Below are 22935 nucleotides of genomic sequence, written 5' to 3' on the forward strand. Positions count from 1 at the left end.
CATGTTGGGTTGAAATTGATGTTTGGACTATAGAATACTCTTGAAAATGTATCAAAACTGACCAATGTTCTTACTGTTAGAAGCAAATATTGCACTTGGCAGAAATGCAACTAAAGCTGGAAAGTTAGAGTACAACTTCTCTGTCTTATTTAAATACATCACTGAAAGCTTCAATTCACCAAAACCGTAATGAAGGCAGGACATAGAGAAGATTGCAATCTCGAATCTAAGTATTAAAAAACATGAATGAACAAATGAAATGAAAGAAAGAAAAACACATACCGGTTAAGTTTGTGAAATAAGGGAATGGAGTAGGATATAAGAGATCTGAATGACTCTTGTAGAATCAATATGAAGAGTACATGAAGAGATATGAAACCACAAATTATGAGGGTCATATAGGGAAAGTAGGAATTTGGATCATAGGAATTCTTGTTATGAACATACAGTATGTCACTAAACATTCAGTAGCTGGTGATAGTTACACGATATGCTTATATGCATGGTGAGAATGAAAGTACAACAGATTAAGGTTTTTTTAAAAAAACAATCTAAATGAATGCTATCTAGAAAGAAAAGTTGGAGTGTGGAAATGGCTCCATGACCAAGGAAGAGTCTAGAGAATGTGGTCAATAATAAGGGGGAGATAACAAAGCAACATAAAAATCTAACAGAGCTGGTCATCCTTTAGATTTTTTTAGCACACCCTGTGGACACTCCCATACATGAGACTTTTGGAAAGCATCTGATGGTGTTTGAATTGTGAATTTGTTTAGGTTCCTAGAAAGTATTGTTTTATAAAACATGCTTTGTGACTGCTGGGTGACAGAAGGAGAGAGGGGGAGGGAGAGAGAGAGAGGGAGAGGGAGAGAGAGGGGGGGCAGGCAGAGGGGGAAACAATACTGCATTAGAGCTTGGGGGACAGCTTATGGCAAAGAAATTCATTCCCATTGAATTCAATAGCGATTTTTGTACCAAGTAATTCTTGTATACATATATTTTTGCAATATATTCTCTGGAGTGTAGGGCTGGTATTTAATGCAAATTGCCAATTGCATATGCTGTTCAATTTGGTTCTGGATGCATGTAATACAATAAAGATGTGCTGTCTGTTCATAAGCAGAGGTTTCCTCAATCTTGTTGGAAATTGGAAGGTAGGATGGAGCCTATCTTGCAGCTCTGTGCAGGCTGGGGAATTGTTAGCAAGCTTGGTTTTAAAGAGATAAGAGAGATGGATAGGGATCCTATGATGGAAACTTCCCCAGAGATAATTTTAAAGATACACTCAATGTAGAGTTATACAGATTATGTACAGACATGTGCAGCAAACTGCCATATCTTAGTTACCTATTACCTCAACATCTATGACCTCAACTGTTTATTAGAACCAGGAACCTTTAGATATGTGAAGCCTCTACTCTGGCTGGGAGGGACTTAGAGATTGACAAGTAAAATGAACCAATAAGATACTGTTGCTACCCCTGCTTTTGCTTTGCTTGTTAAAACTGTATAAAAGTCAATAAACTCTGCGTAAGGGAGACAGACATTTTGGACATCACTGCTGTGATGGATTTCTGAAACCTACATCTGGTGCCGAAACCCGGGACAAAAGAAAACCCTTTGGGGGAGCAACAGCCAACATACTTACCTTCCATCTGGAACAGACCCCAAAGTGCATTCTCATCCTATGGGACTTCTCAGAGGTAAGTATGGGTTGCAATCTGTCTCACCAGCGGCAACATGTACAAGAATTTAGATTCTTGATACAGGAGTCAGGTGTTACAGCACCTGAGGCATGCATAAGGAAGCTGGCTAAAGAGATAGGGAAAATTTTACATTTGAACCCTGGGTTTCAGTAAAGATATTACATCCATGGTCTCAGTGCCGTCAAGCAGTAGAAAAATTTGGCTCTAAAGTTTTGGCAGCACATCAATTGACCATAGAGCCTCCACCTGATTATGATCAAGTAAAAATTCTTCCCCCGAAATCATCTTTAATTGGACTTTCAGCTCCTCACGGAGAAGTTAATTCTTCTGCTTTTCCACGGTCAGAGGAACAATTAGCAAAACAGGTAGAAAAAAAAGATGTGTTTTCTGTCTGTTCACCTAAATTGATTCCACAAGATCATGAAGTGATTGGCTTAAATAATTGTTTTTGTTTTCCTCTGATCAGGATAAGTCTGTCTTCTCTGTGCCTGCCATTTTCTCTCTCGCCCTTGGCCCCCCTGATCAGAAAGAGTCTATAACTGTTTCTGGCAAGTCTCAGCAAGCCTTCTTTAATATCAGGCAGAAGGCTACGTATCCGTATCCTGATTTTTTTTTTAACAGATTGCAGGATACTTTAAAACAACAAATAGACAATTCTGAGGCTCATATGAAGTTGTTGATGAAATTAAAAAAGGAGAATGCTACTTCCAAAAGCCAGAAGGCAATTATTGGTCTTGGATAAGGAATGATCCTGATTTGGCAGATATGATTAAAGCATGTCAAGATATAGGAACAGCCTCTTGTCAAACTAATTTGGAATGTCAAAATCCAGGGGGGGGGGTCATGTCTGCAGCCTCCCACAGCCCTTTTCATCAAGGGTCAAAGCTAAAAGCAAAATGTCCAAAGTTATTTCATTGGTTGATCTATACATTCACTTAGTCCTTTTTATATCAGATATATGTTGCAGAATTGAATCCTTTTCATAAATGTTATCCATAGGCTTTGTTAAATCATTATATGGATGATATTTTAATTGGAGCCCCAAACACCTAATTGGCTTTCAGAAATACAAAATGATTTAAATGTCTAATTTTTTCTTGCTCCGGTTTTTTCTTTGTTTAAATGTACATGAAGGTATTTTGCTAATTAATTTATGGCAGTTGCTGGGGACCCTTACTTGGGTTTGTCCATATTTTCCTTTGCCGGCACATTTACTTAGTTCTTTATTTCATTTATTGACCAAAGGAAAACAGTCCAGCGATCTCATTGTAATTTTTTTCCACAGCCCTTGCCACAGTTGAAAAGATTAATGAGATTTTGAGGATTCCGTTTGTGAATCGCATAAATTGTCTGCTAACTCTTTTGATGTTTTTTTTTTACTATTAAACTGCCTACAGTAATGTTAACCATATTAGAAGACAAAAATACCCCATTACAAAATGTTTTAACCTTGGGATGTACCCAAGTTTGTTGAAGAAATTGGACTGATTTGATTAATATTATTTTTCCTATTCCAAAATCTGATTTTCAATTTTATTTTCAGAATAATTTACCTATATAGTGTGATTTAACTGACTATGTGGGCTGTATTTCATATCATTTGCCTAAAAATTTTTGGCTTGTGTGTTTAATGACTTTTTCTTTTCCTATTTGTCTATTGCTTTCGTTTTGTTCACTTTTGCAAGCTTTTACTGTTTTTTCAGGTGGAGGGTGAATTTCAATTTCAATTTAATAAAATTTGTATGCAGCCCACTCCCTTGGGACTCTGGGCGGCTTACAGGCAAGATAAAAGGAGCATTAAAAAATTTAAGATAAAAAGATAAAAAGATGTAATTATTAAAATTAAGCACCATCCATTCTGTCTGAGTGAGGCTGGATATTAATCAACAGCCCCAGGCCTGCCGGAACAGCCAGGTCTTGGTGGCTTTACGGAAGGCTGGGAGAGTGGGAAGGGTCCGGATCTTTATGGGTAGATCGTTCCACAGGGCCGGTGCAGTTACAGAGAAGGCCCTTCCCGGGGGGCCACCAGCCGGCATTGTCCGGTTGACGGCACCCGGAGGAGGCCCAACCTGTGCGATCTTGTTGGTCATTGGGAGGTAAGTGGCAGGAGGTGGTCTCTCAGGTAGCCAGGTCCTAAACCATGTAGGGCTTTAAAAGTAACGGTTAGCACCTTGAAGCGCGTCCGGAGACCAATGGGGAGCCAGTGTAGCTCGCAGAGGATGGGTGTAACATGGGTGTATCTAGGTACACCCAATATCGCTCGCGCGGCTGCATTCTGGACCAACTGCAGTCTTCAAACACTCTTCAGGGGCAGCCCCATGTAGAGCGCGTTACAGTAATCCAGTCTTGAGGTGACGAGGGCATGAGTGACCATTCGAAGTGCCTCCCAGTCCAGGTAGGGCCACAACTGGTGCACCAGGCGAACCTGAGCAAAAGCCCCGCTGGTCACAGCTGACAGATGGTGTTCTAATGTCAGCTGCGGATCCAGAAGGACACCCAAATTGCGGGCCCTCTCTGAGGGGTGTATAATTTCACCCCCCAGGCTAAGAGGTGGAATGTCTGAATATCCTTGGGAGGCAGCATCAATAGCCACTTGGTCTTGTCTGGATTGAGTGCAAGCTTGTTCGCTCCCATCCAGACCCTGACAGCCTCCAGGCACTGGCACATGACTTCCACTGCTTTGCTGAGTTGGCACGGGGCGGACAGATACAATTGAGTATCGTCCGCATATTGATGATATTTGATCCCGTGCCGGCGTATGATCTCACCCAGTGGCTTCATGTAGATATTAAATAGGAGGGGGGACAGGATCGAACCCTGCGGCACCCCAAATTTGAGGGGCCTAGGGGTCGATCTCTGTCCTCCAACCAACACCAACTGCGACCTGTCCGAGAGGTAGGAGGAGAATCACCTTAAGATGGGGCCTCCCACTCCCACCTCCCGTAATCGTTGCAGAAGGATACCATGGTCGATGGTATCAAAGGCCGCTGAGAGGTCAAGAAGCACTAGGACAGAGGAATGTCCTCTATCCCTGGCCCGCCAGAGATCATCAATCAGCGCGACCAAAGCAGTTTCGGTGCCGTAACCAGGCCTGAAACCCGACTGAAAGGGATCCAGATATTCTGCTTCATCCAAGGTCCGTCGGAGTTGAAAGGCCACCACCTTCTCAACAACCTTCCCTACGAACGGGAGGTTGGAGACTGGGCGATAGTTGTTTAAGATGGCTGGAGCCAGGGAAGGTTTCTTAAGGAGGGGTCTCACCACCGCATCCTTTAGAGGGTGCAGGAAGGATCCCTCCCAAAGAGAGGTGTTAACAATCCTCTGGAGCCAGCCTGCTAGTCGAGACCAGCCAGGAGGGACATGGGTCCAGTAAACAGGTGGAGGCACTCACCGCTCCCATGGAGCTCCTCCCATGGGAGGAGCGATTGCTTACAAGGACTCTCATGAAAGTTTCCTACCCTGCAATACAGTTGTTCCTGCAACACTTAGAATTTTTCATTGCTATTTTAGCTTTTCACATCTTTTTTCAACAGCTTTTAAACTAAATTTCTGACTCTCATTAGACGTGTCAACTTATTTTTGATTTTCCAGGTGCTTACATCACACCCAGGATTGACTTAATTTCATGGCTTTGTTTTTTTACTTTGAGCAACTATTATAAGACTGAAAGCATTTATATTTTTTTCATTTTTTTCTTTCCGGACCTCTCTCTGAAGGTTCCATTCAAGCAGATGTTGTTGTCTATGTTTTACCTATTTTCTTTTCAGATCTATTCTTCAGTCACTCTTTTTTTTCATCAGAATGTCAGAGGGCTGGCACAAGCTTGCCATATTCCACTCAACCAGGCCAAGCAGATTGTTTCATCTTGCCCCCAATGTTCTGGGGCATCCCCCTCTGGGGACACAAAAGTTAATCCCCGTGGTTTGGTCTCTAATCAACTATGGCAAATGGATGTCACCTATGTTCCCTCTCTGACTCCCTGGAAGTATATTAATTTTAACTTTTGAGGAGTGCTGTGGGCCACATCTTAAGGAGGAGAAACAGTTACTCATGTTATTTCTCTTTTTTCCACCATTGTTCCTTTGGGTAAACCCTTTTCTTTAAAAACTGATAATGGCCTATTTTTCATTGGCCTTTTTGCAATTTTGTACAAATTGGAAAATTGTTCTAATTCATGGGCTTTCTTACAGTTCCATAGGTCAAGCCATTGTGGAACGTGGTAATTGGTCCTTTAAGGACTGTCTTCACAAACAATAAAAAAGGAGGGCTCTTGGGCTCTCGGGTACCCAATCAATCAATTTGTTTAATTTGTTTAATTTGTGGAATTTGGTGTACCCCAATTTGGCTAATTTGGCATGGGTAACATAACAGGTTAAAAAAAATTGTTTGCCTCCTTCTTTAGGGGGACAAGGATATGCTGTGCTTGCTTCTACAGGTCTTTGTGGATTCTAGCACATAGTGTTCATCCAGCTAAGGATATCATGATACCAGTCCTCAAATCCAGTTCCAGAGATGACCAAGGTGACTTTACATAGCATAGTGTCCAATACGATCTTGTCGGACCAGCTGTCCAGTGACCCTAACCGTGACCACTAAAGTGCAGGCAGTGTTGTAACAATGACACATGGAACAAACCCCCAAGAACTTATGCGCTGCCATCTTTACGGTTTTAACTGCCAATTCCTTAGTCATCATTTGTTTATGTTTAATTGTTAATTGTTTCCCTTTAGCGATAGCTGCTGTCATCTCACCCAAAAATTCATTTGAACAGAGACTGAATCAAAACCTATGGGTGCAGCTAGCTAATATTATACACACTGATGTCTCTTGCTTATCTGAATTATATGACATGGAAAATTTGCTTTGTACATGCTTGGTTCCTGTTTGAATCCTGCCTGCAGTAATTCAACACTTCACTGATTTGAGTAAATTGCTATTGAATGAAAACTTTAACTATAAGACTATATCTAGTTGCAGGTTGATTGCCTATGATCTGCCCCCTGATGCAATTGCTTTGTATACCCTGATAGTAGCAGTTTTTGAGAAAACAATGTGTGTAAAAGAAGTTAATTGTACATCTTCAAGTAAAATACCTCCCTGTCTTCATATCAGTTCACCTGCTTTAAATTGTACAGCTTTTAGGAGATTTCCTTTCACTATGCTTATGGTTGGCTCCTGCAAAGATGGTTTTTACATATGGTCAAGAAACTTTTAATTTACATTCCTGCTAATGTTAGTGAAGCCCAATGTTCCTTTAGTCGGTTAATTCCTGTTTTGCTTTCCAAACAGCAACTTCATTTCAGCCGTCTTCGACGTGGAGTCATGCTAGACAGCACTTGTGACTCTGAGATAGCTTTGCTTAATAAAGTAGAATATGTAGCATTAGCTATATCTATAGTGGGTGTGCCAGCGCTTGTAGCTTGCGCTCATTTTAATATTAATGCTGTTGTATGTAATTTGGAAAAAATAATTAATGTTACCTTTTTAGCTATTTTAGTAATTAATGTGTTGTTTTAATCTTTTAGACGAATTATGAACTATCCAGTACTAATTCAATATTTTACACAATTTGGCCTCTGATTTGAAAATTGATATTTTAAGATCTTGGTGGGAAAGCTTTTGGGCTTGGTTGCCCACATATTTATTGGGAAATGTCCTACATTATTTAGTCATCATTTGTGCTATTTTATTCAGTGTCTTCCCTCCTTTTGCAAAATATGTGTATCACAGCTTTTTGCCCTAAACCCTCTTCTGCATTGCGTCAGAGTCAAGTATATGCCCTGTATAAACAACTGTAAGGATGTTCTTCTTTTGATTATGATTCTTTTACTAGCCCCTCTTACGATGCCTTGTCTAACAAAATAAAAAAAGAGGGAGATGTAGAGTTATGCAGGTTATGTACAGACATGCACAGCAAACTGCCATATCTTAGTAACCTATTACCTCAACATCTGTGACCTCATCCGTTTATTAGAACCAGGTAATGCCAGGAACCTTTAGATATGTGAAGCCTCTACTCTGTCTGAGATGGAGTTAGAGATTGACAAGTAAAATGAACCAATAAGATGCTGTTGCTACCCCAGCTTTTGCTTTGCTTGTTAAAACTGTATAAAAGTCAATAAACTCTGTGTAAGGGAGACAGACATTTTGGACACCACTGCTGTGATGGATTTTTGAAACCTATACCTCAAAACTAAGAAAACAGTTTTACACTTCCATCCATGAAATGGCATGGATTTAAAGAGATATTGATAGATGGCAATCCCTCCAGCAATATAGAATATGTATGTAATGTCTGTAGTTCACTGAAATATTGTACTACTTTTATAATTTAATTATCCTTTAATGATACTTCAGTAAAGGGCATAATTTTGCAAGCAGACAATAAGAAAAAAAATGTTTATGTGCACTTTTGAAAAACTGAGATGGTATTTTATCACTGGTATGCAGCTTGCAGATTTCTCTTAAAAAGCTGGTAATGAATGAAATGACATCAATTCCAAAGAAATATATGCTAACAAGGTAATCGTTTCAAACAGCAAAGTAGACTGATTAAATGTAAATGTCTACATGATATACAGGTCACATTTTAGGCTTTGTTTGCTAAGGTGGGATAAGCTAATGTGCAGAGGTATATTCCTTTTCCTTCTTGCCAGATGATTGCAGAAGGGTAATCACACAAGCATTACCCCAAAGGGGAAATTAATTGTTAGAAAACCCTTTAAGGATGAAAGAGAATGCGGATTGAAACTTTTAAAATAACTGTGATGATTTCAAGCAACTACTGGGTTAAACATGTGAGTTAAATGTAGAAAATTATAAAGTTGAGGTGTACCACAAAGTATTTATATTGAAATATAAATATTTTATTTATTTTACACATTTTACAGAAATGTGTACAGAACAAACTTGGGGCACTTAATATGTGCAAATGATTACCTGGGGAGTTCTGGGAACAATGAGGAAATGGAAAAAGAAAAAAGAATCCTATTTTTCTCCCAAAGATAAAAATATCAAATATTAATTTTATTAGTATATTTGTTTGTTTGTTTTTCACATTTCCGAACTGCCCATTTCCCTCTAAGAAGGATCCTGGGAGGTATACAGAAAAAGGTTAACTATACAAAATAGTATATATTAAAATTTAAAAATTAGGAAGATGCAAGAGTGATTAAATGCTATTAAAACTAGTTAAAAGGGGAAGGGAGGATCCTTAGGGGATTAATCAGCCTCACACATGAGTGATTCTATGAGCCTCCTACACAGGATTATGTTTTAACCCCTTTTCAGAAGGCCAGAGAATGGGGCCTGCCTCACCTCCAGGGCAGAGGCGGATGTCATTGAACAAGGGATGCAAAACTGGATGAGATTCAGAAAAAAATTGTGAAAAATAGTGGCCTAGAAACAATGATAGAATAATAGAAGAAACTCAAATAACAACAATTGTAAATATAAAGGAAAAAGCTGATATGATTGAACTACAGAAAAGATAAACTAGAAGAACCAACAATGAAAGTCAGTACAGAATCAGTACTGAATACAATGAACTGATCCCCAATAGAATTGAAATGTCATCAGGAACAATCAGGATGAAGCTACAAATCCGTGGGCATTTTACAGGTGGATAAAATCAAGCATGGACTAAAAATGTGATTAATGAAGAATCCATCCCAAAAGAGAGCAAAGTGCTAAAGACCAAAATAAATGGTGGAAAACTGATCAAAGTCATCAATACCTGGGCCATATTGTGGTATAATACAGTCAGAAGTGGGTTCCTATCAGTTAACACCTATTCGGTAGAACCGGTTGGTCAAATCTACCGAACTAGTTAGAAGAGGTTCCACCAGTGGACCTGGAAAGCAGGCCACACCTACAGAAGACGTTCCAAAATTTTTTGAAACCCACCACTGAATACAGTGCTGGAATTATTAACTGGACACAAGCTGTCCTGAAAAACAAGAAATTTAATGACTATTCACAATGCATTACATCTCCCTGGTGATATTGATAGATTACAAGTGCCCATCAGAAATGGAAGAACAGGTTTACTTCAGGTCAAACTATACTTCAGGTTTACTTCAGGTCAAAGAAGAAAAGCACACCTAGGCTGATTACATAAAATACAGCCAAGAACAAGCATTGATGCAAGTTAAAAAATGGAATTTATGGAAGGTGCAGGAAACAAAACATGAACATCCATATAATGAAAACAAGAACAGAATTCTGGCAAGGAAAAGGATTACATGGTCAATTTCAATGAAAGATTGAAGGGACCGTGGAGAAAGATAAACTGTGACAATGGCTTACATACTGGAACATTACAAATGGGAAGACTTGATTTTGGCTGCTTAAGAACAAAATATGTAAAGTAATGCAATCAAGGCCTGAATGCAAAAATTGCCAGATGATTCAAACTGCAGATTGTGCAAAGAGGCTGACCAAACTGTAGATCTTAGCTCATGAAAAAAGATTACACAATCTTTTAAAAAATGACATAATACAACCACCAAAATTATTCACTGGGACATCTATAAAAATTGTCATGTAACAGTGACAAAAATTGAGTTTAAAAGTTGTTGAAAATGAGAAGCTTAAAATATTGCAGGAATTCTCAATACAAACGGATAAATCTGGTTTATAACGTAACAGATTTAACTGGGATTAAAAAGAAATGACTGGATAATTGATGTTGCCAGGATATAGTAGAATAACAGACAAAGAATTCAAGAAGATCACAAAGTATCAACATCTGAAAATTGAAATCGAAAGATTATGGCATAAACTGACTATGATGGTCCCAGTAATTATTGGCACATTGGGTGCCATACCCAAAAATCTTGGATGCCAATGAGAAAATCTGCATATTGAAAAAATTTTCATCTATCTATTACAAAAAGCTACACTGCTTAGATCCACACATATACTATACTGATGCATCAAACATCCTAGGTTTTGGGGAAGAACGCATATCAAGTGCAACACAAGCTAAAGAACTGGCAGTCGTGATTTCAAATTTTTGTGCATAAGCACCTTGGGTGTAATCCCAAAATATCTGAAGCACTACTGAACAATACTGATAGTAACAAAATCATCATGAGTCCATTGCAAAAAGCAACTTTACTTGGATTGATTTATAGCATGCAGCAATACTTTCAACATCAAACAACAAGTGCTATCTCATATCCTTGGGAAGGACTTGATAATTGGATAAAAATGTGGAATCCAGTCTAAACTCAATTGTGATCTACTGTATGTGACGGTGACTATGTAGCCAACCAATAGTAATAATAAGATCAGTACCTGGAGACCGCAGAATAGAATGAACAAAATAATCACAAAATACAAAGATATGCAAATAGAAGTACAATGACTGGCAAAAGAAAGCAAAGATTGTGCCAATAGCAATAGGCAAAAGAGTAAAGTAACATTATAGATTATTGTTACATATTAGGAAAAGAAAAATAACTTCATGATGTAAGATTACTAAAATTATAGATTAGAGTGCAGAAGTGAAAATAGTAGAGTTTTTCTTCTTGGCCTGAAAAAGAGACAAAGATGAACAATGTACTGGAATAGTGAATAGTTAATGCTAGGGGAAGATGATAAACTCAACTTGAAGAACAAGAAAATTTCAGCTACAACAAAGATTGTAATAGCTAAAGGTCTTTCAGGAAGCAGTGTACAGTTTTGAGACTTGGATGATAAGAAAGACTAAGAGAAAAAGATGCCTTCTCATTATGGATTTGGATATGGCTAATACAGGTACTATGGACTGTAGGAAGAACCAATTATTCCTTAGCCAAATTCTGACTGGCTGCTTTCTTGAACTGATTTTTAGCAAGCAGAAGCTCACATATTTTAGACATATGCATTATGTATCACTATTTAATTTTTCCTTTTCCTTTTTCCTTTTCTATTTGGCACAAATTGTACCATCCTTCAGGAAAGCTTTAAACTTGGCTTTTCACATAAGCCAGAAACAGATGTGCAATTCTGCTTGATTGAAGATAGGTAGTAGAATGTTCTTGTTTGTGTATTTCCCAATTCATTGATATTTTTGGATTTGGTTGTGAATTGTTACTTTAAATTTTGCATGCTGCCTTAAGTCTTTTTTGATTTACCACATTATGCATCTATTTCATCATGAATAAAATGATAATTATGGGATGCAAGTGATTTAAGGATTAGAAAATCTATGTTGGCAAAGCTGCAGGAAATAAAAAAAAAGAATAAAACAAAACATTGTAAGGAACAGAGACAAGAATTGAAAATGTCCTTGGAAAAATAGAACAAGTTATTCCCAGTGAGTCAAACTAGCAAATTAAATAATTCAATTAGAAATTGTCACTCATTTTTTGTGGCCTGTCAATTGTTCTGTCTCCTTGTCCTGCCTCAACACATCAAAATTCCAGCTTAAAATCTCTGGTGACCTTGTTTGTCACATATTGTCACACTGTTGTGCCAGCCCTTAGAAATATATATTTTAAAATTAATTGGACAAGGACATGAAATAATCTTTAGGAACATATTTATAGCAAGCTATTATTATAGTTCGACCTGGAAAGCAATATTTTTAAATTCTATATGGTAGATTTATTTCTAGTTATTTCTTAAATAGCTAAATATTACAGGATGGCCCAGCATCTCTCATAGTAATCTTTCCTGGATGATTTAATAAAAACCCAAGGTGAATAATATAAAGTGAATAGTTCATGCTAGCTGAGGACAACGTAGTAGAACAACAAAATAAATCAAAGCATTACAATTCTACTGGAAATCAATGAACCAACTTTATTTATTTATTATTTATTTATTTCCCATCTTTATTATTTTAATAAATAACTCAAGGCAGCTAATACTACTCCCTTCTCCTATTTTCTCCACAACAAAACCCTGTGAGATGGTCTTGACTGAATGAGAGTAACTGATTTAAAATCAGCCAACCAGCTTCAGAATTTACAATCTCCTGGTTTCTAGCTTGATGCCTGAACCACTAAACCAAACTGGCTCTCAAAATTAGTGAAGAAAAGTACCTCTTTGATGGAGACAGTCAAAAATGTGAAAAACAAGCAAAGAAATAAATATTTGGTCTGAATTTTTAAAAAAAATGTAAACCAGAGACCTTGCCTGCAGACTTGCAATTTTTAGAATTTTACTGCGCAGTTTGCTAGTGCACAAAAATTATTTATTAAAAGTATGAACACCAAAATTGATATATTTGGGAAGAAAGTACAAATGTACATATTAATATATACCAAAATATGCATATTTAGAGACATGTATTTCATGTATGTACTATTTATGTCATTGGGGGGTGGGGGACAGATGTGGAAATAGGCTGAAATGAATTTATCCACCAAGAAAATGAGATACAGAACAAAACCATATGTGACATAGCCATCCATCCTAATTCATCAAATAACAAGGTGCCCTTGTAAAACAATGAGATGCTTAAGGTGTTTTGATAACAACCTTTTTCAGAGGCTCAAGACTATTTTCTGTTATCTTGGTGACATCTATATAATAGTATCAAAATGAAACAAGTTACAATCTGATATCTTTTTTCCAAAATCATTTGAAGTTTCACTTATTTTAATTTATTTCCTCACTAATGGAGATGCATTCTTTGGTTTTTTTCATTGCAAGGCCATGATACCATCAGCTGAGAATAAGTATTAACACAGACTATTAAAACCCATTTAACAAAAACTAGTGTAACATTACAGGAATGCAAGAATATTATAGAATACAACTCTATATTTGGGCTTATTTGTTGGCTTTTTCATTTAAAAATAAAATATAAGGTTTAATTTTGAATTTTAAAAGTATTTAAACAATTTAAATAAAAATAGCATTTTCTTTAATAGTCAGGTTTCATTCAAATTATGAGTAAATTTTAGGAAACTCAGTCTGCTTAATTGCCTAGCATAAGATTGTTTGAAATGCATCCTTTATCTTTCAATAATAGCTGCGGGGTGCAATTAAACTGTCTTCTTTGCAGTAGTTACAATGATCTCCAACAGAGCAGAGCTTCCCCCCACCCACTCTGAGTAATATAGTTGAAAAATCTGAAAATACTTCAGAGGAAATTTATTGTAGCAAAATGGATGAAATAATGAACCCTTGATTTACCCATCCTTAATTTACTAGTAGTAGAGTGGAGTTAAGGAACCATGCTGCACTAGCTTTACTAAGACAGCTTTATTGTTATTATTTTACAATATTATTATACTATTGGAGTGGGGGATTATTATTTTATTATTTTTCTTTTTATTTTTTTTATTTCTTTTATATGCTGTTCTTACATCCTTTTAAGCCACCTTGAGTCACCATATGCGAGTAGGTGGCAATATAAATGGTCTAATTAAATAAATAAAATAAATACCGTATACTCCTGCTGTAAGACTGAGACTATTATTAGAATTGGATGAGACTGTTTGGTTCATCATGTCCAGGTTTATACTCAGTGGAAATTTCAAACTAGATCAGCCCAAATAGATGGCTGTCCAATCTTTACTGAACACATCCAATGAAGGAGACTCATGACATCTCTTCTTAATTGGTTTTACTGTTGCCAAATCTGCTTTTGTGAGACTCATATCCATTATTTATGTCCTGCAGGCTGGGATGAAAAAGGTTTTGGTCTTTTTTCTGAGTATTTAAAGTTTATTTTTATGTATTACTTTAGTTTTATTTTCTTATGACCGTAATGCCCTTAAATCTGTTCTTGTATAACTTTGTTTCTTCCAGGGCCTTGATATCTCTGTCACTTTTCCTTTAAAAAAATCTCAAAACATGCTATGTGGGATTTTCAGGTAATCTTTAATAAAAGTAATTTATAGTACGTAGTTTGATGTCATGTGCCAGATGTGCATCTTGTCCAAACATTTACTGTATTCACCATAGCTATATGTCAGGATGGGAGTAGAGAGTTAAATAATATAACACTTATTTAAAACCCAAAATGTACTGTAAATGTATTATCCTGCACTTAAAATAAATCCAAATATTTGGCACTAAAATTATTGGAGATTCGTCTGAAATTCTGCAAGATACTCTGCCAGGGCAGTGCTACTGTGCTTGCCAAAGGGATGAAGTTATATTAACATTTAATAAAATTGCGTGCCTTTCTGACTTTCTTATGATTGCTTTTTTTTACGTTTCCAAATTCTGATTTCAATTTGATTCTAAATCTGATACGTGGCATCTGAAAGGGCTCAAGTCAAATCAGGTTATACAGACTGGGATACAAAATGAATCTTGTGGATAGCGAACTTTCTCAGGTGTAAAGAGAATCATCTTGTGTAAAGAAGTGTATAAGAAGTAGTTTTAACTATATCTTCTCCTTGAGCCTGTTCATTCTCTGTTTGCTACATCCCAAGAACACTGAGAAAAGATTTGTAATAATAAGAGTTTTATTTCATGTAATGTAATACATTTTCTTTCTTCTCAAATCACAGATTGCAAAAGATTTTTATAAAAGATTTGTTTACCATGTATGATACTATATTCAGGCCCTGAAACTGCAGTGATCTACTGACCTCTAGTTGAGAAAAGCAAGATCACTATTTTAACTCAGTTTTTTTCTTCTAAAATATATATTTTTCAATGTAGTTTCAACAAATTCAGCAATTTCCACTCAGTGTAGGTATAAAAACAGCATTCATGTTCAGTATTCGCTATTCAAACCTCTTGTTCATTTAGAACAAGAACAAGAACATTCTAATGGTATATCATAGCAGCTTCACTAGTCTGTATTATCAAAGGAGCTGAGTAGCAATTTAAACATTAATACCTAGCAGTTTGAAACAGCAGGAGTACTTACTCTTATTTTTACACTGCTTCCATTGGAAATTGTGCAACTGGAGTTGAGCCCAAACAATATCAGTTCCTTGATGGTTTGCATTACTCTTAAACATATATCTTCATTTTGGTTTTGGACAAGTATCTTTTCCTTAGCTTTGGATGAATAGCTAAGGATATTGATTCTGTCAATGGTTATGGTTCTATGATACTATGATGATGCTGATTATGGATTTAGGATTTGTTATTATTATTTAATTTGGATAAATCTGCTTTAGTCTAATACATTCTATGTACTACCTTTTCCCCCAGATAAAATTGTTAATCTAAGCTATCATTCCAGTTCATAGCAGACGTGATTTTCACAAGAAATCATTCCAATCACAAATGATACAGAAATCTGATTTTTGGAGAATCCAGAAATAAAAAAAACCAACTGGTGGATTATTTTGTCCTCTCTTTAGTATTACTCACAATAGTTCCCTTTACAGTTTCACTAGAGAATGTTTGTATATAAAAATATGTGAGCAATAGTACATGGGGGAGAAAAAAATAATATAAGTAGTGTGGGAAGTTATCATCCAGCCTTTCCCAGAAAAAATGAAATATCCTAGGAAATATTGAAAAGGCAGAATATTTCTCTGGATATGAAAAGAAAGAAACATGTTTTAAAAGACAGAATAGTTGCCTGTAGCTTCTTGCCCATCCCCACTGTTAATGGGCCATTAAGAAGGCCAAGCTAGTCCACTCTACATAATAAAGACTTCTCACCAGCTACAGGAAAGCATGATAATATTGGCCCTTTACTCAACTGACCACATGGCATCTGAGAACTCAACCAAACCTGGATTCAAAACACAGCCTAGGGCAGTGATGGCGAACCTATGACACACGTGTCAGTGCTGACACGCGTAGCCATTTGGGGTGACACGCACAGGATTTCATGCGATTCATCCTCGGCTCCTGCACGGCCGCCGAGGATGAAAGAATCTGTGCTGGAGGAATGGGGGGGGGAGTGATCTCCCCCGCCCACACTCACTTACTGTATCGCCGCCGCCCCTTTCTGAGCGCAGGGGCTGCTGGTAAGGCGTGCGTGCCGTACGCACACACGTCATCAGCGCGGCGAGGGAGGACCCGCAGGAGAGGAGCCCGGGAACAGTGCGCGCCTCTCTCCAGTCAGGCCGGCACAGAGAGTCTTATGTTTTTGTCGAAGTGACACACAACGTGAGTTATGCTCGATTTTTTGCCGATTTTTGACACACCACGCCAAAAAGGTTGCCCATCACTGGCCTAGGGAGTAGCCCCTGCATGGCCCCATGGGAGTCTGACACCCACTCAGAATACATTTCTTACACAGGACCAGGAAACAGAGAGGTGGGACTAAACAGGTTATAAAAAGCCTAGCAAGCCCCTTCCTCAGCCCTTCTCTTCTTCTCCACCAACATTGAAGCATGTGATCACCTTTTCTGTTCAGGGCTCAAGCCATGTGGTCCTGTCCAACAATAAACCATCTTTCCAAGCAGCCTCCATGTCTCCAGTGTCTTTTTCCCCACTTGGAGCTGAACCCAGAAGGACATTTCTTTCATCAATAGATACCTATCTATATCTACCTGTATATCTATATGCCTGCCTGCCTGCCTGCCTGCCTGCCTATTAGCGCTCTCTCTCTCTCTCTCTCTCTCTCTCTCTCTCTCTCTCTCTCTCTCTCGTTATAGTTATAAGTATAGCTATCCACCATCTATATCTGCCTACACACAAACACACACACACACACACACACACACACAAACATATGTATATACTGTACATATACACGTATATATGCACACATGCAAGGGCACATACACATATAGCCTCTATGGCCCTTAATCCCTACATTGCACTTCCTCTCTTTGAAGAATGAATGGCTCCTTCAACTACTAAAGGCTACTATACTGAGCTTTGGTTGTTCACAGGGATCTGTGAACTTGGATGGAAAAAAAGTACAACTTTATTTTCACTAAGGATAAAACTCGAGGATAAAACATAAAGAATGGTTGCTGTAACTGGATACGTCTAGTCTTATGAAAAGAAGGACTAGGGGTAATATGATAGCAGTTTTCTGATATCAAGGGATTTCCACAAAGAAACGTAGTCAAACTATTCTCCAAAGCACCTGAGGGCAGAACAAGTAGCAATGGGTAGAAACCAATCAAGAGAGAAACAACTTAGAACTAAGGAGAAATGTCCTGACAGTTAGAACAATTAATCAATGGAACAACTTGCCTCCGGAACAGAGGTGGTATTCAGCAGGTTCTGGTCAGTTCAGGAGAACTTGTAGCAGAACTTTTGAGTAATTCAGAGAACTGGTAAATACCACTTCTGACTGGCCCTGCCCCCCATCTATTTTCTGCCTCCCGAGTCCCAGCTGATTGGGAGGAATGGGGATTTTGTAATATCCTTCCTCTGGAGAGGGGATGGAATGTAAATTTTACAGTATCCTTCTCCTGGCCCGCCCACCAAGCCACACCCACCAAGCCATGCAACACCCAAGCCATGCCTACAAAACCGCTAGTAAAAAAAAATTGAATCCCACCATTGCTCCAGAAGTTGTAAATGCTCCAACACTGGAAGTTTTTAAGAAAAGATTAGATAATCATTTTTCTGGTGTAGGGTTTCCTGCCTAAGCAGAGGGTTGGACTACAAGACCTCCAAGGTTCCTTCCAACTTTGTTATTCTATTCTCTAAATGAAATTTCACTTTTTTATTCTATTACATAGCTGGACAAACTAATTTACGGCATCTAGACTCCAATGTTGTTTTTGACTTAACAAAATTAATAATCTCTAAAATTATTATAGAATTGTAATTATATCCAAAATTATTGCATCCTAAAATACATAAAATAAAACTGTTGGCTTACAACCATTCATTTAGTGGCTGTTCAAAGATAGTGATCAAAATTCAGATCCTTGTCAGCTGACTCATATTTATGAATTACAGTATCAGGGTCATGTGATCACCTTTTGCAAACTTCTGACAAGAAAAGTCAATGAGGAAGCCAGATTCACTTAACAACCGGGTTACTAACTTAACAACTACAGTAATTCACTTAACAACTGTGTCAAGAAAAGTCATAAAATGGGGCAAAATTCACTTAACAAATGTCTCACTTAACAACAGAAAATTTTGGTTCAATTGTGGTTGTAAGTCAAGGATTACCTTTGTTGTCTGGTTATTAATAAAGTACTACATATATTATATATTTGCTATTTTTAAATATTGTGATAACTGTATTGGACAATAACTGATTTTATTTATAATTCTCTATGTATCTGTGTATTTTATTGTATGCATTTAAATACATCCCCCCCCCCCAAAAGTACTCATAGATATGACTAGACTTCAAGAAGGTTCATGGTACAAAAAGGTTAAAAACTCCTTCTGTAGCATAAGGAGAAACAGAGAGAAACCTAGCCAAGCTTTCAAAATTCTGTTATTCTAATTTACTGTAATCAGCAGCATCCTTGGCATCCCTGCTGTGCCTGCTTATTTCTTGACCTTGAGCAGTTTTAAATGAGTAGGACTGTAGCAATGCTTTTTTTTTTAAAGGATAGATTCTTTGAATTATATTTTTTTAAAAATAATGTTAGGTTCTTTGAGATATACTGATATAGAGAACAGCAAAGCGCCAGCTTCTTTTATTTGCAAAAATTCCTCTGGGTCTCACAACCATGTAAGCAATTTTTCAGCAGAAGAACGAAGAGGTCATCGGAGTTCATTACCTCATTTAGAATGTGTCCAGGCTTTCAGAAGAAGGGCAAAGAGAGTGTGGACATTAAAGGATGAGATATCACACTGACAAGAAAAGTAGGTATTGCCAATGTCATGTTTTTTTTTTAAAGTTATTAGACACAGCTATGAAAGCTGGATCATCAGAAAGGCTAAACAAAGTGAATAGTGTGCTCAAAAAGAAAACAGTTGAAAATACCTTGGACTACAAGAACAAAAAATAATTCATTACTAGATGAAATAAAAAAAGAATGTTCACCGCAAGGAACAAAAAATGTAATATTTTGAAAACAAAATGTGGCAAAAATCTCTGAAGAAGAAACTGATACTTTAAAAAAATGGAAAGCAATGAAGAAAGACGCAAAGTATATAACTGAAAATAAACATTGAAAGTTATAAGAACTCAGTAGTTACTGGCACTTATGATGAAATGATGTTCATTGGATCACAAAGTGTTCAAAGCTTCTAAGATTCTGAGGGGAATTTAGAGAAAGGAGGGGAAGAGGTATGAAAGAATTTTTCCAGTTGGCAAATTATGTCAGCTGTTTGGATCACAGATATTTTGTGATATCTATTCATTAGTTCGAAAATATTGGGGACTTCTCACCTAAGATATTGGGACTAAAGTATTTATTTTATTTTTATTTAATTTAGTTTATCAAACACATAAAAGATAACAGGTATAAGTATAAACATAAATATAAACACAGTAATATACAAATAAATGGAGATAGTAGGACAGGGACAATAGGCACGCTGGTGCACTTATGCACGCCAATTATGACCCCAGGAATGGGGTCAGGTCAACAGTAGACAGTCTTAGGTTAAAATTATGGGGGTTTGGGATGTCACAACGGAGTCAGATAGAGCATTCCAAGCACTGACCACTCTATTGCTGAAGTCGTATTTTCTGCAATCGAGTTTGGAGTGGTTTAGAAGGTGAAGAGTTTTTTTTAACTGTTTTTGATGAATCAATGGTTGAATTATGCTGATTGTTTAATTTGGGTATGCCCCCCAGAGTCCCATGCAAATGATATGACAAGCTATATAAATCCAATAAGTAAATGAAAAAATAGATAAATAAAATTATTTTATGTTATATGAATTCTTCCAGTTGATGTGTGAATAGTTTTAGAAATATTTTTCAAATCATTATATACATTATTTGCTTCAGTATATATTTTTATGTTCCAACCAGTATTTTAAAATTTTGAAAATTAAATTTTATAATGGTTTTTCATATAGCAGTTTTTATTATTCATTTAAATGTTATGTTTGCTGTTTAAATTGACACTTTGCACACATTACTATTAAAGTATGAGTAAATGTCAGTATATTTATATTAATTTTTGCATTGACCTTTAACCATGAAACATGAACTTTTCATAAAACCACACAGCATACTTTAACCTGCAACTTACTAGCTTGGAGAATGTTGGAGGTTGAAGAATGCTACAACAATGCCTACTATATATTCCAAATATCAACCACCTTGTTACCTTATCTTTTTTTTGCTTTTCATCCTGATATATGGTCCAGTGTTGTCCATCATTTCCATAGGCGACTTTATAGGAACCCACAAATTGAACATGACCAAAATCTTTAGCTCCTTGAGTAATGATGCCAGTGACTTTTGTAGGGACAAGAAGATCAATCTATAAATCAAAGCAAAATAAAACATAGGTTAGAATAACTTGAGTTTCCAGACTTAAAAAAAAACTTAAAATGTATTGCTTTCTTTATCAGACTATGAAAGATCTGACTGATAGAAGTAAAAAAAAACGTGTAAATGTTTTCGGCTAATGGAATGAACATATTTTCTTTCACCAATCAATTTTTCCCCAACATATTACTTTAAACACTGAAGAGAAAATCCTTCAAAAATTCCAATTATGCAAGATGGATAAAATTTTAATATAAAACAATTTTTACTTGTTCAGTTACCACTATTTCCTGGATACAAAATGGAGGAAAAATGCATTTTTGATCCTTTTTGTTCAATAGTTTTTGCATTTTTGTCATCCTGTTTTCTACATACACATTTTTACAATTTTATGAAATTCATTTTTACAAAAAGAATTAGTATTTTAAACATTAACATTATTGCAAAGTTTTGGCTAGTGATCTAAGGATCCCAAGGATCTTTGTGTCTTCACATTCTGTCAGTCTACTGCTTTGGTTAGTAACTTGGTAGTTCCTACTGTTACCACATATATTAAACCTGGTATTTTAAAATATGGGGCTCTTGTACCATTTGCTGTTTTTCTAGTGAATAAAATGGAAAGAGTGAAATAATTTCTATAGCAGTATTTCCTGACTATGCAATCAGAAGTTTCAGTATTTCTTTTGGAGTAGATCAATCTCACAAGATATAAAAAACAAAATTTAATTAAAAAAGGAAAATAAAAATTGTAATAACACTTTTAATTTTACATATCAGAATGTCAACAATCCCTTTTGAAGAAGGAAGGTATGGAACTACTCAAAATCAAAGGAAAGCACGAATTGTATTGAGAAATTTTAATAACAGTGTTCCAAGCAGAACAAAATATGGCACAAACCTGCTATAAATAAAAGAAAACATGCTGTGAATAGATTGCAATAGCATTTTCGTTTATTATTTAAAATCATGATTACTAAAGAAAAATATTTATTTATGCATGCAGCATAACCTGAAATATTCATTCAGTTACTAAGCTTATGTGAAGAACTAAAAGATGGGAGAACAAACCTCAATCTCTTCTGGCATTGATGATGTTACCTAGTTTGGTAGTGAAACATCTACAAGAAAAATCCAAGCTCAGAAAGCACCAAGGACCCCACAGAAGACTTGCTCACCACAGAGAAATAAATACAGAATTTCTACAGAATAATAGAGTTGGAAGGGAGCTTGGAACTGTTCTAGTCTAACCCCTTGCTCAAGCAGGAGACCCTATATCATTCTGGAAAAATGGCTGTCCAATCTCTTCTTAAAAGTCTCCAGTGATGGAGCATCCACAACTTCTAAAGACAAGCCATTCCACTGATTAATTACACACACTCACTGATAGGAAAGTTTTCCTTAATTCTAGGTTACATATACAGTTGCCACAATGATTCATTGTATGCTTTAGCTTCCTAATCAACTTCAACTGTTGCTTCCCTGCACTCTTTCTAGAGTCTCAATATCTTTTTTCTATTCTGATGACCAGAACTGGATGCAGTATTCCAAGTATGATCTCACAAATGCAGTATAAAACGACACTATCACTTTACGTGATCTTGTTGATGCAGCCTAAGATTGCATTGGCTTTTTTTGACAGCAATAGAAAACTGGTGGCTTATAATTAAATGATTGTCTAGGAGGACTCTTAGATCTTTCTCGTTTTTTAATGTAAATTCATTTCTAAACTCCCCACTTAATTCTTCAGAATTAGCCTGTGGAGTTTCTATTCCTCTTTATTTTACTTGGACTTTTTAAAAATAGAAATTACAAATTACAAATTTTATTCCAAGTCACTGTCATCCTCCCTTTTCTCAGCCCATCATTTCTACCTTCATTTTAAAAAGACAAAAAAGGCTGTCTCCCAAATACAGAAAGGAATTAAAACATTGCCTCCATCCATTTGACAGACAACTGCGTCTCATAAAATTTGTACTGGGAAAGCTTGCAGTT

General features: G+C 36.6%; 1 protein-coding gene across 1 annotated transcript in view; it reads right to left on the reverse strand.

The window, feature by feature from the left end:
* The window catches only part of EDIL3 (EGF like and discoidin domains 3), a 241425-nt gene that overhangs the window by 3821 nt on the left and 214669 nt on the right, over positions 1-22935 (reverse strand). The window contains exon 9 of the mRNA XM_087715693.1: positions 20780-20935. Within this exon, the coding sequence (XP_087571819.1) occupies positions 20780-20935 (156 nt within the window). The remainder of the gene's footprint in view (positions 1-20779; positions 20936-22935) is intronic.

This window comes from Thamnophis sirtalis, unplaced genomic scaffold, assembly GCF_051295495.1.
Source record: "Thamnophis sirtalis isolate CommonGarterSnake01/CBP01778 unplaced genomic scaffold, rThaSir2_p1.2 scaffold_5, whole genome shotgun sequence".
NCBI lineage: Eukaryota > Metazoa > Chordata > Lepidosauria > Squamata > Natricidae > Thamnophis > Thamnophis sirtalis.